This window comes from Stegostoma tigrinum, chromosome 17 (assembly GCF_030684315.1).
Source record: "Stegostoma tigrinum isolate sSteTig4 chromosome 17, sSteTig4.hap1, whole genome shotgun sequence".
Classification (NCBI taxonomy): domain Eukaryota; kingdom Metazoa; phylum Chordata; class Chondrichthyes; order Orectolobiformes; family Stegostomatidae; genus Stegostoma; species Stegostoma tigrinum.
Window position 1 is genome coordinate 3,608,861 of NC_081370.1, and position 12,310 is coordinate 3,621,170.

Below are 12,310 nucleotides of genomic sequence, written 5' to 3' on the forward strand. Positions count from 1 at the left end.
GTAATAATGCCTTAGATGAGGGAACTCCATTTCATATCTCCATGTTTGCTGTTAATATGAAATTGGGTGGAAGCTGAGCTGTGAGGTGGATGCAGGGATGTTTCAGCATGATTTCAATAGGTTGAGTGAGTGGGTGAATGCATGATGGATGAACTATATTGTGGATAAATGTGAAGTCATCCACCTTTGTCAACAAAAACAGGGAGGCAGATTATTACTTGAATGGCTGTAGACTGGGGAAAGTGCTACAAGACCTGGTGTCCTTGTACACCAGTTGTTTAAAGAAAGCATGCGGGTGCAACAGATGGTGAAGGAAGCAAACAGTATGTTGGCCTTCATAGTGAGAGAGTTCAAGTACTAGAGGAACAATGTTTTGCTGTAAATATACAGAGCCTTGGTGAGACTACAGCCAAAGTATTGTGTGCAATTTTGGTCTCTTTATGTGATGAAAGATGTTTTGGCTATGGAGGGAGTACAACAAACCAAACTGATTCCTGGGATGACAGGGCTGGCAGATGAAGACAGACTGGATTGGTCAATTTTGTAATCACTGGCATTTAAAAGAATGAGGGGAAATCTCATAAAAGGCTGAAAAGTTCTATCAGACAGGGTAAACGTGGGATCTTCTCAATAACTAGGGTATTTAGAAGCTGTGGTCACAGTCTATGGATTTAGAGTAGGCCATTTAGCACTGAGTTGAAGAGAAATTTCTTCACCCAGAGTTGTGCGCTTGTGGAAGTGTCTGCCACAGAGACCGGTTGAGACTAAAACATGAAATGTTTTTCAGAGGAGTTAGGTATGTTCTTAGTGCCAATGGGATAAAGTAGTCCCGGAGGATGTGGGAACAGGGTAGAGTAGGATGATTCGCAATAATCATATTGAATGGCAGGGCAGACTCAAACAGCCAACCACCTTTTCTGAAGAAGAGTCCAGGCCCGAAATGTCAGCCTTCCTGTTCCTCTGATGCTGCTTGGCCTGCTGTGTTCCTCCAACTCTACACCTTGTTATCTCTGGAGGAAGTTTAGCCTGGTCTCTGACAGGCATGTTGTGGGCGGTGAGCAGAGATTGAGAGATGCCCCTTGTTTGCAGCAAGTGAAGTACTGTTCAGGTGTTTTTTTTTAATATGTTGGCACCCAGCATTCAAAGTTTGGAAACTTCTAATGGACTTCGCAAATTCCTGTCCCGAGATTAAGGCACTTTATCTAATGAACTGAGAAGATGTAATCACAAAGGAAAGGCCACCCCACTCTCATGCAAAACCACCTCCCAGTTTTATACTCGCATGCACATTCAAAAAGGATGAAAAATCCATCTATTTCAATGGCAAAAAGGGCAGATGGAGTAAAGCACAGATCAAGATCAATATCAAATAGGAATTTTACTTCTTCAAAGCAAACAAGCTTTAATTAGGGGATGAGTGTGATGAACAATATTTTGCAAATTAGGTATAAAAATAATTCACTGCTGGGAATAAATTAGTGTGACATTGACGGAATGTACAGGTAGCTGTCCTATAACACAATAGTTGCATTCATGTGTGACGTCATACTATAGAAATTTGCTGTACCTGTACAGGAGGAAGTTTGCAACACCCAAATAGTCCACTATTCATCAGTCATGTCACAGCCAATTCGCGTTGATGAAGCACGCATTAAAGCAGTACTACCCCTAAGTCAAATTAGTGGATGGTTTGCAGTAGATCTAATGGAATGATTTCATGTGGTGTACTGTGAAAACGGTCATTTGAAATCAGACTACACACCTGTGAGATTTTTGGTTTTATTGAGGCATGATACCAAACTGGTGTCTTTATAATATCTGAGTTAAAAAAGGTATCATTATAAAATTTACCTTATAAATCACAGCATGAGTCCCAGCTGATTTGTTTCATAGTTGTATTTGAATATTGCTGAGTAGCCCATTCGAACTGGATTGAAATGAAGAAAGCAAATAAAAAAATGTCTAACAAATCGCTGTTACAATGTCCCACTACATGACAGAAAGATCATGAGAGAGCCAAAGAAGACAGAAGAGGAAAGGTGAGAATTGCAAAGGAAAGAGGTGATTTTGTGAAAACAGACAGGAAGGAGAAAAGAAAGGGGGGAAGGCAGAAAGCAGGGGATGGTACTATAACAGTGGAAAGAAAGAGGGTGTGATGTAGAGGGGATCGAATAACAGACGAAACAAGAAATGAGGAAAGGGACCTACCGGTGAAGGGAAGGTAAAAGGCGAACAGTGGCAGAGACAAAGAGATGTGAGGGAGAAAGCATATATACGTGATTGGATACGGAAGAGAGAGAGAAAGGGGTAGAAAAGGTTGTCAAGAGGGGAAAATGATCTGTCAACCCATTCTACATTATTACAGCAATGTTTTTAATTTAATCAACCTCATTTGAGAAGGAAAATTTATAAAATTTATATGAAACCCCAGGTTGTAAATATCAGTAGAAAATCTACTATATATAATCTATGTCTTTATATATACAGATAAAAGACTTCATTTTGTTGATTGACATGTTGGTTTTCCTATTATCCAACAGTAAATAGATATTTGTACACAGTATTGTACCCCTGGCAGGCACCAAGTGACTTCATTCTTAAAAAGAAAACTATCAGGTATAGTGCTTTGTGCAATTGTCATGGCATCGCTTATAATTTTGAGATGTACTGGACTTCACTGTAATTCCTAGCATCTTATGATATCATTAGTTTCGTAGAGGGCTGCTCCTTTGAACAGTAATAATATTATGCACAGTGGTTTCATCTTGATATGATTTGGCTCCTTTCCCATCCCTTAAAATGGCAGCAAACATGGGCTGGCGCCACATAAAGTTTTTGTTTAAGTCTGCCCTGTATTTGACCTCAACACTAGCTTGTTTGAATTTTTTTTGATGATGAAGTGGAGTTTCCATGTCTGTTGGCTGCTGCCATGTTGGGAGGGGAGGGGAGGGCGAGAGGTAAGGGGCAGTGGGGCAAATGGCCCTTCTTTCAATGGCCACAGCCTAACTAAAACTTTTTGACTAGGCCTATCAACTGGCAAACAAAACTAAGGGGCATCAACACGTCCGGCAGGTGTAGAAACGTTACAATAAAGTGGCTACGTGCAAGGTCCCACAAGGAAAAGATGAAGGGAAAGCAGGAAGTCAGGTTGGAATAAGGTATGCATGGCTTCTTCTGAAAATGGAAGACAAAAAATATCTGAGAAACGGAAAGTTACAGTAATCTGTCCACTGGGCTTTGCCCAATCTCCCTGCACCTACCACCTCCCGAACCAGCAGCACACCAACAGGGAGTGTGTTAAACTAGGATGGGTTCCAGTTATAAATGTGAACATGTGTGGAGACAGGGGTCAGATTTCCTGGAGTCCCACTGCATCCAGTATCTCACAATGATGCTCGACAGAGTGTGATTTTGTCAGATTCTATGTGGACCCTGCCCACTCGAGACTAGGATCTCTAGACAAGGTGTAGATCGAAGCATGTTCTCCCCCAAATTTTTATCCTTTTCACAGTGTCTCAAGTTTAAATTGTCAATTCCTTGCCAGTTTCTTATAGAATGCTTAGCATGTCTCAGAGTCCAATGTAATAAGGGCACCATTGGTAGAGAGTACGATGGATGACAATGTGTCATGATTGCATATAATAATCAAACGTCTGCCAATTCAGGCCGAAGTAATACGCATTGATTGCTGCCCAAAGTGGCAAGGTCAACATGTAGCAGAGGAGTAGCTCCATGCCATGGGGCAAGCATCAAACTTTTATTTGAAGTCTTTAGGCAATTTGACCACGAAATGCATCATGATTCAGCTCAATCCTGATTTCATGGAGCCCTCCTCAGCAAACAGTCAGCAATTGCCACTGATTCTCTTCCCATGCCTCTTCCTGACTGTCGGGTTTGGAAGCAAACAGTCACACTGCCCCCTAACTGCTGCCTTCAGTTCAAGGTCAGTGCAAACTGAACACAGAGCTTCATATCTTCCCGCATTGTCTCACTCAATACCATATGGTCAGGAGGACAAACTGCAGTGGGGGAGGAGGCACAGAATAGGTAGCAGCAAACTGGTTGCCCATTACACATCCCGCTCAATCTTCCTTTCCATGGGTACAGGTCTGTGCGTTGTTCTGAAAGAAAATCTTTGTGCCTCTCTCTTTCCTGATGGTGCCAGGCTTGCTGATAATTTCTGGCATGTTCTGTTTTTATTTATTTTAAGATTTGTCATAGATTACCTTGATTAACATTTCAGCAGGTTGGATTGACGCCATGATTTATGATCCCATGGTGCCTGAGTGATATTGTGGTTGATACTCACCAGATTAGTGATTGCCTTTTGGTGAATAAACTCATGGGCCTTTCGCTTATCTAGGATATGACCAGTTGCTTAGTAACACAAATCTCTCGGCTGGACTGCCACAAATCCAGAATGGTAATTTAAATACCAACTCGCTATGTCCATCATTGAGTGGATTGGCACGTCAGAATTACCAATTAGTTCTATGTTGAAACTTTATCACCTCCCCTCCCCTGGCAGTAAGCTGGCAGAGAATATGGAGAATGCTTCTGCCTAGTTTTCACCCAAGCGGTGAAAGTGAGGTTCGAAGCTTAGCTGCATATTTCTTCTGGTCTTTCCCCCCATTCCATCCAATAGCCTAATGACTGGTACACATTAAGGCAGCAAGCATTTGTCTTAGAAAGGACAAGAGGGTGAGAGGTCTTGGGGGCGGAAGCTTGGATACATACACACTAACAAGTTCAAGAATAGCTTCTTCTCTGTCATTATTAGACTGATGAATGGACTTGCTAACTCCAAATGATGTTGATTTTGCCAATGTGGATCTTGCTTTGTGCACCTTCTGTGCAGCGTAACCTGTATGCCTCGCTCTGTCTAAGCACCCTATGGTCTGTATCTCCTTGCTTACTATGATTTGCCTGTACTACTTGCAAAACAAAGATTTTCACTGTACTCAGGTACACGGGATTACAGTACATCAAATCAAATCAAAGGTAGTATAAACAGATGGTAATGAATTGGTTGACATCATTCCCAGTTATACTCCAAGGACTCAGTCAAAATTGGGATGTAAAATCCTATACTTTTGATGTTTTACACGACGGCACAAAGTCAAAATTTCCTAAGTGATTTTCTTTTGAGTTATGCAAGGAGTCATCAGTTAAACCCATAGCCATGCTTTGCTTCATTTGTAGAGGGAAGTCAAAGATCGTTTGCAGTAGCGAATTGGTGCGCCAACCCCTGAGAATGATTGGGAAGGGGCAGTGAGAGAAAACAAAGAGGTCAGTGGTTGCACCAAGCTCACTTGTCAATCAGAGTTAATTGACAATGAGTTGCGCTGACAGTGACAGGGGAAGTCATGGCCACCTTTGCTGTCCTAGTTAAAAACGAGAAGTGTGGCTGAGGCTGTATTAGCCCCCCCACTCCTTGCTTGCAGGCATTCAAAAATAAAATGGGGAAGGAAAACCCAAGTGTGGAGGACTTCAGCTTTTGAGGAAGTATGCACATTCCGGTCCTGAAGAAAACACTAATCCTGGAATGAACTGGGATCAAATGTTTTGGGAACTGTTGTTGGGCAGTGACCCATTGTGCCCTGGGAAATTGACCCCACATTGATTTTGCCTGGGTGTTGCCCTTATGGTTAGTATACTGCCCACAGAATGGATGTAAAAGAGAGATTTTTTTTTAAATAATTAAATACATCTTAGGCTACCACTGAGTAGGTGGGAGAAGACTACACACGTTACACTGATTTTGAGCTTCAAATGCTCCCGAATCATACAACATATTGATTTTTGCAATTTAAAACATCTCGCCTACTCTAAAAAGGATTATGTTAACATTGTGTGCTATTTGTCTTTCCCGCTTATCTTTCAGGCTGTCCAAGCATAACATTCACATTTGCCTGAACGAACAGCCAGAGGAGAGTTGAAATGTGATCAGGAATTTTCGGAGGCTCAGTAGAGCTGTACGAAGAACTCTTCCTTTGCAAAACTGGTGAGATCGGCAAACTGGAATTGGAAGGGGTTGCCTAGGCTGAGAAAACATACACAGTCTAATGGTGGGTGCTTTCAAGTTTCACAGACTTCTTCAGTAAATGAGACAGCCCTCCCCCAGGTTTGTGCCAGTTATGTGTGTAACCTTGAGGGCTATCTTACAATATTGAACAGGTCTCTTCCAATCTCTTCAATGCTACTAAATTTTAGGAAGTAGAGGATCAGAGATCAGGCCACGTTGTCTTGGTCTCTCTTATGCACGGTCAACTGCTCGTAGCTGGGCAAGGAGATGTGAGTTGATGCAATGGCTTGTATTGTGGATCGCTCTGCCAGAGGCTCAGCCTGAGGGTATGACTGTTCCTGTTGGTTGGCAACCAGACGCTGCAGCATGTCGGTGATGGTATTTAACTTCTGATCCATGTCCACGACCTGTTTGGAAAAAGGAGACACAATCTTTTAGATGGAATGCAGCAAACAGAAACAGGAAAGTACACGTTGGAAGTTAGCTGGCATTTTTAATATCAGTCAGTGTGACATATTTCAAAAAGAGAGACACAAGGTTGTGCACTTAACGCAGCACCTCTTCCAACCTCAGGATGTCACAATGCTCTTTAAACACATGTGAGCTATGTTTGAAGTGCCGTGTTGTTCTGTAGGAAACACAGTGGCCAGTTTGCACACAGCAAGCACCACAAGTAGCAATATGGTCACAAGGAGGGGTATGTAGTGTACAGAAACTTGGAAGTCTTAAACTGAGGCCTGATAAATGTTGCAATACTAAAGAAATGAGACTTATGCTATGAGCTTCTCACCTTCCTTTCTCTCAACTGACCAGTAGATGACCTAAAAAAGAAGGGAGGTAGCTGTCGAACTCTGATCTTTGGGCATCGGTCAAGGTTCTTGGGACCAGCTAACTCTGGGGATCTTGGAATCATGCTGAACCTTACGGTCAGAGGTAGGCAAATGCAGAATATCACTGTCGCTCTCCAAAATAAAATCTCCAGTCTTAGAAGCGAGGGGTACCATGGGCCTACTTTTTCACTCTTGGCTGAAGTGGAGCTCAGTGTCCCCAGAATTCATCTGAATTAGTCCTGTTGAGCTCTCTTCCAACAGCGATAGCTTTCCTCAGGTATTTGGGGGCTTAGGGAGACCTGCATTTTGTGACCACAGATGCCAAATCCCTCTGCAAAACCATGTCTGACTCTAAACCCAATTTTAACCTTGTTCATAGACAACAAGGTGTAGAGCTGGATGAACACAGCAGGCCAAGCAACAGCAGAGGAGCAGGAAAGCTGGTGTTTCGGGTGGAGACCCTTCTTACCCTCCGGACTACTATCTCTTTAACCTTGTTCAGCTGGTTTGACTTCAGGAGTATGAAATTAGGCAGGCTGTAAAAGGGGTGCCCAAACTGAACACATTCAGCTTCAATCAGGCAGGGCAAGTTAAAATTGAAGCTCTACCATCTAATTCAAGGCAGTTGGGGGCCTTCATTCTGCTAGAAACCTCATGGTTCTTACTACTGGGCAATCTTCTCAAGATCCATTTTGATGTACGACAGGTGAAAGTCACGGTGAAACAGTGCCTTTCTCTTCAGACGGCCAAAAGATAAATCTCCGTCTGCGTATGGTCAGTTTAATATTGAGTCCACAACGCACAGAAACAGCAATATGTACATTACCTTCACCAATTCTTCAATGCAGTACTGAGGGGTACTGTGCTGTCAAGTGCTTTTCAATTGAGACATTATTCTGAGGCCAATTCCTACGGAACTAAAATTGGAGTTGCACAAGACTATTCAGACCTCATTTCAGATAGTGCCACGGGATTGTTCATCCAACCACACAGACAGATTTTGAAGAAGTGGAAGGGCATTCTTCTAGTGTCCTGGTTAAGAAATAGCCATCAATCAACATCTCTGAACCGATTACCCGTGTTATTAATCCCATTGTAATTTGTTAGGTATGCTGAACATAAATTGGCTGCCACTTCTGCCGACATTATGATAGAAATCATATTTTAGAAGTGCTTAGATGGCTGAAAAGAGCTTTATTTTGCTGCTATAGATGTGAAAGGTTCTGCCTTTGATGGCCTCCTAGTAGCTACTTAAGTATGTCTCATGCAGCAACACACTGATATTTGCCACAAAACTGGAAGAAGTGGTAAGCAATGATCCAGAATGACACCAAATCTGCAGGAGTGTGAAGCTCAGATAAGAATCCCCCATGAGTGAAAGTCACTAAGCAGCTCTTTCAGCTTTATGTGCAGAGAGTTAAATTTTGCTAGAGGCAGATCCTCGAGATTGTACTGTTTGGGTACAGGTTGAAGCACACAGGATGGGAAATTACACCAAAAAAGCAGCTGCTATGTATTTATTCAGATGCAAGCACTGCAGGATGACAAGCAGTTAAAGATATCAGATTGAGACAACGAGCCAATTAATTGCAAGTAGCATGTTATAACCAATATAAAGCTCAAGGTTAAGAGTGGGATAAGAAGATGAAAACAGCCTTAGTGCAGACTAGGTGCCATGCACACTTCTCTCTGCAGGATAGGTCTTAATTTCTGGTATCCTCTTGTTCTCTACCTCTGTATCAAAAACAAAACCCTTTTTAAATCCAAGCTTTTGATCACCTCTTCTAATATTTCCTTATATAGCTCTGTTACATTCTGTTTACCAACACTCCTGTGAAACACTCTGGGACATTTTACCACCTGAAAGCCTGTGTATAAAAGGCAAGTTGTTGTCATACACTGAGCAGCGAAATAAAACTACAATGGAAACATCTTTTCTTTACCCTTACTACAGCCAAACTCTTTTCTGCTAAATCTTCCTGGGTTATGTAACTGATACGGATGGCAACACAGTTTTCCCCGTGACCCAGTCTTTTCCCCCACAACCTGCCCAGGTAATTTATTTTGCTTTGAGAAAATAGGCCTTTATGCAATCAAAAGAGTCAACAGACAGCCAATTTTGCAATGCTGGAGGTGGGGGAGTCAGCATTGTTTGGCCAGGTGTGCCCAAAAGATTAGCATTCTGCCTCTGTTACAGGCTGATGCTTGCAAGCGACTTTAATTACCAGCTAAACTGAGGCCTGGATCCAGGTGCAAATCCTTACTCCTGCTGCTTTGTTTTGACTAACAGACTGTCATGTATGAACTGTCAACAGTTTAATGGTTATATTCTATGTCAGCACTGCAATGGGAATTGTGTGAAAATGGGACTCCTAACTTTACTGGACCGGAACTGTTGCTTCACGAAGTGACAATTTTATAGCACATCTTGCTAACTGCACAAATGAATGGGTCCGGGAGAACCTACCTGCTGCTTTCAGTCTGTTCAAATCCATGGCTGAGTGTATCTGCAATTACCCTGCAACGAGGTGTTGAATGGTGTGGCTTATCGCTGGCACTGCAGACTTGGAAAACTGAACCTATTCAGTAGGCAGAGTTCCCGAAAGACTGCTATTCCCTCTTTATTGACAGCCCTGGCTGTGCAGCTGTCATCTATTGACTTGAGCAACTCTCGGTTGGAAATGGAAGACTGTCCAGAGGCTCCTGTTCCTCGCTGCTACCCAGCAAGTCCGTGACCATCTGGGTGAGGGCAAGACTGGACAAGGCTGCCATGCCTCTGTTGTTGAATTTCTGATTAACACTGTCAAAGTGAACAGTGAAGAGGAGCAGGCTGGGCAAGCAAACGGAGAATGACTAGAGCCTCTACCACCCAACAATATGTGGCCCAACTAGGAAGACATCATGCAGGTGGTAGAAGACACAACGGGGATAAGAATAAAGATTTTATCCAGCACCTTTCACAAGAACAGCATTGTACTTGGCCACATTTTTAGTTCATATTATAACATAGGAAGCACAGATGCTAATTTACACTCAGGAAGGTAACACCAGCAGCATGTAATAACGATCAGACTTTCTATTTTCAGTCATGGTGATTGACAGATACACTTTGGCTTGGACCTTCTTCAAAATGCTGTTCTTTGATCTTCCACATCCACCTGAAAGGTTTCTGTCCAGCTGGTGATCACAGGGATGGATCTGGGACATTTTTGTTGGACAGATTAGCCCTGCAGAAGGTAGTCAGGAACCGAACAATCATTCTTCTTGATCCTTTTGATAAACGTGTCTCAGGATGTTGCAAAGTGCTTTATTACTATTGAAGTATATTTGAAATGCAGTGCATCGGTGTAATTTGGAACTACGCATCTAATTATTTGTGCACAGCAAGCTTCCATACAGAGCAACATAATGCTGACCAGATAATGGTCCACATCTTCTGATCAGCTTCAGAGCCTCTCTATCTCACACTGATAAGTCAGAAAACTGTGCACTTATTGTAAACAGGTCTGCGATCTAAACATCAGAAACATAGCTCTTAAAGTGTAGCAGCCCCTCAGTGAAGTTAGTCATTACCATAGTTGTACCAGAATAAAGGGCCACTCTCTCATTAGACAAGGATGACTGCTCGATGTTTAACCTGAAGGGAGAGTTTGAGAAAGAGGGTCCGTTATGGTAACCTTGGCCGAAAGTGGAAATTGAACCAAAGCTGTTGGCATCACTTGGCATCACAAACCAGCTGTCTAGCCAATCGAGCTAACTGGCCCCTTCTGAGTTGGCTGGATGGCTGGTTTTTGATGCAGGGTAATACCATCAGCGGCTGCAGTCATCACAAAGGTCCTACCTTCTTGACATTCACGCTTACCTGACGTGTGGTCATCCTCAGGTTAAACCACCAAAAGTTGTCTCTCTAATGAAAGAGCGGCCCATATGATCTTCTGGGATGTTAGCAACTTTACTTCCTCAGCACCGCACTTTGAATGCCACTCCAGATTCAGTTCTCAAATCTTCGGAGTGGGACTTAAGACCTTCTGACTTAGATGCAAAAGTGCTACCCCCAAGCCATAGGTGATACACATTAATCGAACAATAACTGACTGTGAAACAACCATAACATTGAGCAGAATGGCACCACAATTGTAGTGTTTCTACACTCTCCAAGGCTGTGGTTAGTTTATTGAAAAATATACAGCCTCAGTGTTTAAAGTCTTCTTGGATTTTTACCAAAATGTTCCTGTCAGGAGGTTGGGAACTCTGCCTTTTCATTGAGCATTTTAAGATTGTTTTTATCCCCCAAACTGAGCAGAAGCTCCATTGTAGTCAATGATGGAGATTGGATTTCAATCAGAGCAACCCCTGAAAAGGAACATTCAGCCTGTGCCCACAAGTCTGACTCTGCACCTTCCCCTGTTTGCTTCTCATATTTCACTGTTCTATACTATGTGGCAGGTCACTGCACTGGAATGCTTGAACATTACAGGTGTAGATTCTCCTGTTATTGAATTTTGTGCTCATTGGTGACCTCTTTGTCTGCTGGGAGCAACTTCACAAGGCACCTGCTTATCACACTCACCCACACATGTTCTTCGTACTAGATATACATTCACACTCACTTGCTCACTCCAGGTATGTTATCATGGGGCATTTATATCCTTTTCTTAACCTTAATTCTTGGGGTTTCACAGAAAGGAAGGTAGGATTGGGATCAATCATGTCACATTGGACTCGAAACATTAACTCTGTTTCTCTTTCCATGGATGCTGCCAGATCTGCTGAGCTTCTCCGGCACTTTCTGTTTTTATTTCAGATTTCCAGCATTCACAGTATGCTGCTTTCATATCGCACATTAATCGTCACAATTAAATCCTCCAGTCTTACCGCTCCACTTTGCCAGATGTTGTTAGTAATTACTATACCTGATTGAGTCTATACCCAGGCGTAACCCGAGACAAACTAAACAATGCTGTAGAAAAAGATGGAAGCAAGACCTCAAAATATTGTGAAGACATTTTAATTTAAGTTTAGACATCTTAAATCACTGTGAATAAAAACTGCTACAAATATTGAAATGTACACTCTTTCTGCATCAATCTGACCTATAAAATACTTAACGAACTCATCTTCCTTGATATGTAGAGAGTAAAACTGAGAACAGCTTCGAATTAGGGATGCTGTCTCACTGACGAGATATACAATTTTAAAATTGCCTCCATTAACAGACAGATGTCACAAAAATGACCAAAAGAACTGCGGATGCTGTAAATCAGGAACAAAAACAAAGTTGCTGGAAAGGCTCAGCAGGTCTGGCCGCATCTGTGAAGGAGAAAACAGAGTTAACGTTTCGGGTCTGAAAAAGGGTCTCTGGACCTGAAACATTAACTCTGTTTTCTCCTTCACAGATGCTGCCAGACCTGCTGAGCTTTTCCAGCAACTTTGTTTTTGTCACAAAAACGACTAT

The 12,310-nt window shown here is 42.5% G+C and overlaps 1 protein-coding gene across 4 annotated transcripts in view; it reads right to left on the bottom strand.

The window, feature by feature from the left end:
* Positions 1–1,767: 1,767 nt before the first annotated feature.
* LOC125459567 (potassium voltage-gated channel subfamily KQT member 1) overlaps positions 1,768–12,310 on the bottom strand; it is a 676,985-nt gene continuing 666,442 nt past the window's right edge. For all 4 annotated transcript variants that reach the window (XM_048546168.2, XM_059651894.1, XM_059651893.1 and 1 more), the window contains one exon: positions 1,768–6,432. In XM_048546168.2, coding sequence (XP_048402125.1) covers positions 6,232–6,432 — 201 coding nt within the window. In that variant the 3' untranslated portion in view covers positions 1,768–6,231. The remainder of the gene's footprint in view (positions 6,433–12,310) is intronic.